Source organism: Miscanthus floridulus, chromosome 9, assembly GCF_019320115.1.
Source record: "Miscanthus floridulus cultivar M001 chromosome 9, ASM1932011v1, whole genome shotgun sequence".
NCBI lineage: Eukaryota > Viridiplantae > Streptophyta > Magnoliopsida > Poales > Poaceae > Miscanthus > Miscanthus floridulus.
The window spans coordinates 22265503-22267438 of NC_089588.1; the positions used below are offsets into that span (position 1 = coordinate 22265503).

Consider the following 1936-nt stretch of genomic DNA (forward strand, 5'->3'; position numbering starts at 1 on the left):
ATTCCAAGTTTTTTCACTCTCTCTTCATCACATCAATTTTTAGACGCATGCATGGAGCATTAAATGTAGGTAAAAAAATAACTAATTGCACAGTTTGATTGTGAATCACAAGACGAATCTTTTGAGCCTAGTTAGTCCATGATCGGACAAAGTTTGTCAAATACAAACGAAACGTGCTACAGTGTCCAGATTGCAAAAATTTACAACCTAAACAAGACCTCAGTGTATCAATAACCCTTTTACAGGGACAGCACACCAACCTTAATTTGCGTGCCTAGTCTTACAACTACTGTCTTTCTAGGATGGAGGAAGTATGTCCTAGCTAGCTGTTGAAATCTGAGTCTATGTCCTGCTCATGTCATTCTTTTGGTAGCAACTGAAGTTTACATTCTTTTCCTGGCTGCTCCTTTGGGTTTCATTTGTTTACATGAAGCAACAGGCCTTTGGGGCCTATTTCGATGCTTTGATTTCTTTTTTATTTGTGACAGTCTTGCAGTTGTCAATTACATTTTAGGCCTTGTTTAGATGACAAGTTTTTTCACTCTCTCTCCATCACATCAAATCTTTGGACATATGCATAGAGTATTAAATGTAGATAAAAAAATAACTAATTACACAGTTTGATTGTAAATTACGAGACGAATCTTTTGAGCCTAGTTAGGCCATGATTGGACAATAATTGTCAAATACAAACGAAAATGCTACAGTGCCAAATACTGATTCATAACCCCAATCTAAACAGGCCTCAGTTTTTAGGTAGAGTAATAGAATCCTCCACTGGTCCTTGAACTTAACTCAGTAGGGATTAAAATAGGACATGACAAATCCTGCTCCAACCCCTGCCGTTTCCACATTTTCCCACCTGTATTCTGTTTTCTCAGGAAAATTCGAATACAGGACGGAACCAGGAAAACGGGATCGGCGTGTTCTGTTTTCTCAACACAGGACGGAACTAGGAACAGCTTAATAAAAACGGGACTGTGTGGAAAGAGTTGACGCATCCTTCTGACCGTTTTAATAAAAACGGGACTGAAAGCAGTCGAGGCATTCTCCTGGCTGTTTTGCCGGTACCCGTATTTTATACAGGAATTCCCGCCAGCATTCCCGTTCTTGATGATACTGCTACGCTAGGTCCTGAGATATATACAGCACATGCGGTGCCTCAAAGGGAGAGAAAAAAAAAAGACCTTGTGCGTGGAAGGTGGGGTCGATCTTCACCGCCTTGGTTTCCTCAGTCGGATGAAAGGCACTCTAGAAGGTCTGCCCGTTGCAGTCGGGGACTACTGGAGTCGCCGAATTCCTGAGCTCCAGGAGCTCAGTGGAGTTGATGACGGCAGTGGCGAGCTCGTAATGCTCGCGGTCGCATGTGTAGGCGTGCGAGAAGGTACTACCTATGGTGATGATGCCGTTCGGCCCTGGTATCTTCAGCTTGAGATAGGGGTAGTTGAGGATCGCCATGAACTTGGCGTAGCATGGCCGCCCCAAGATGGCGTGGTAGGACCCCGGCAAGTCCACTACCTTGAATGCTAGGACCTCCGAGTGGAAGTTGGCGTGGTCGCCAAATGTGACGGACAGATCGATCTGCCCGAGTGGATACGCCTGCGCCCCTCGGATCACGCCGTAAAAGGGAGAGCTCACTGAGCGGAGCTCCGACCGGGGGATGCGCATGGCGTCGAGGGTGTCGACGTAGAGAATGTTGAGGCCGCTGCCTCCATCCATCAGCACCTTGGTGAGGCGCTTCTTGCAGATGATGGGGTCAATGACGAGCGGGTAGCGACCCGGTCGGGCGACGTGGGAAGGATGGTCTCTCTGATCAAAAGTGATCGAAGAGTCCGACCAGCTAAGGAAATAGGGGATGGTCGACTCGGCGGCGCATGCCTCTCTTAGCGTACCTTGTGCTGGCGCTTGGAGTGGATAGCGTCGAATCCCCCAAAGA

General features: G+C 47.1%; 1 protein-coding gene across 1 annotated transcript; it reads right to left on the reverse strand.

Moving 5' to 3' along the window:
- Positions 1-1251: 1251 nt before the first annotated feature.
- Positions 1252-1668, reverse strand: LOC136479443 (uncharacterized). The gene has a single exon (XM_066477315.1). The coding sequence runs from the start codon at positions 1666-1668 to the stop codon at positions 1252-1254; it is 417 nt and encodes a 138-aa protein (XP_066333412.1).
- Between the last annotated feature and the right edge of the window lie 268 nt (positions 1669-1936).

Coding starts and splice junctions, on each gene's coding strand:
- LOC136479443 (XM_066477315.1), bottom strand. CDS start 1,668: ATGCGCATCCCCCGGTCGGAGCTCCGCTCAGTGAGCTCTCCCTTTTAC.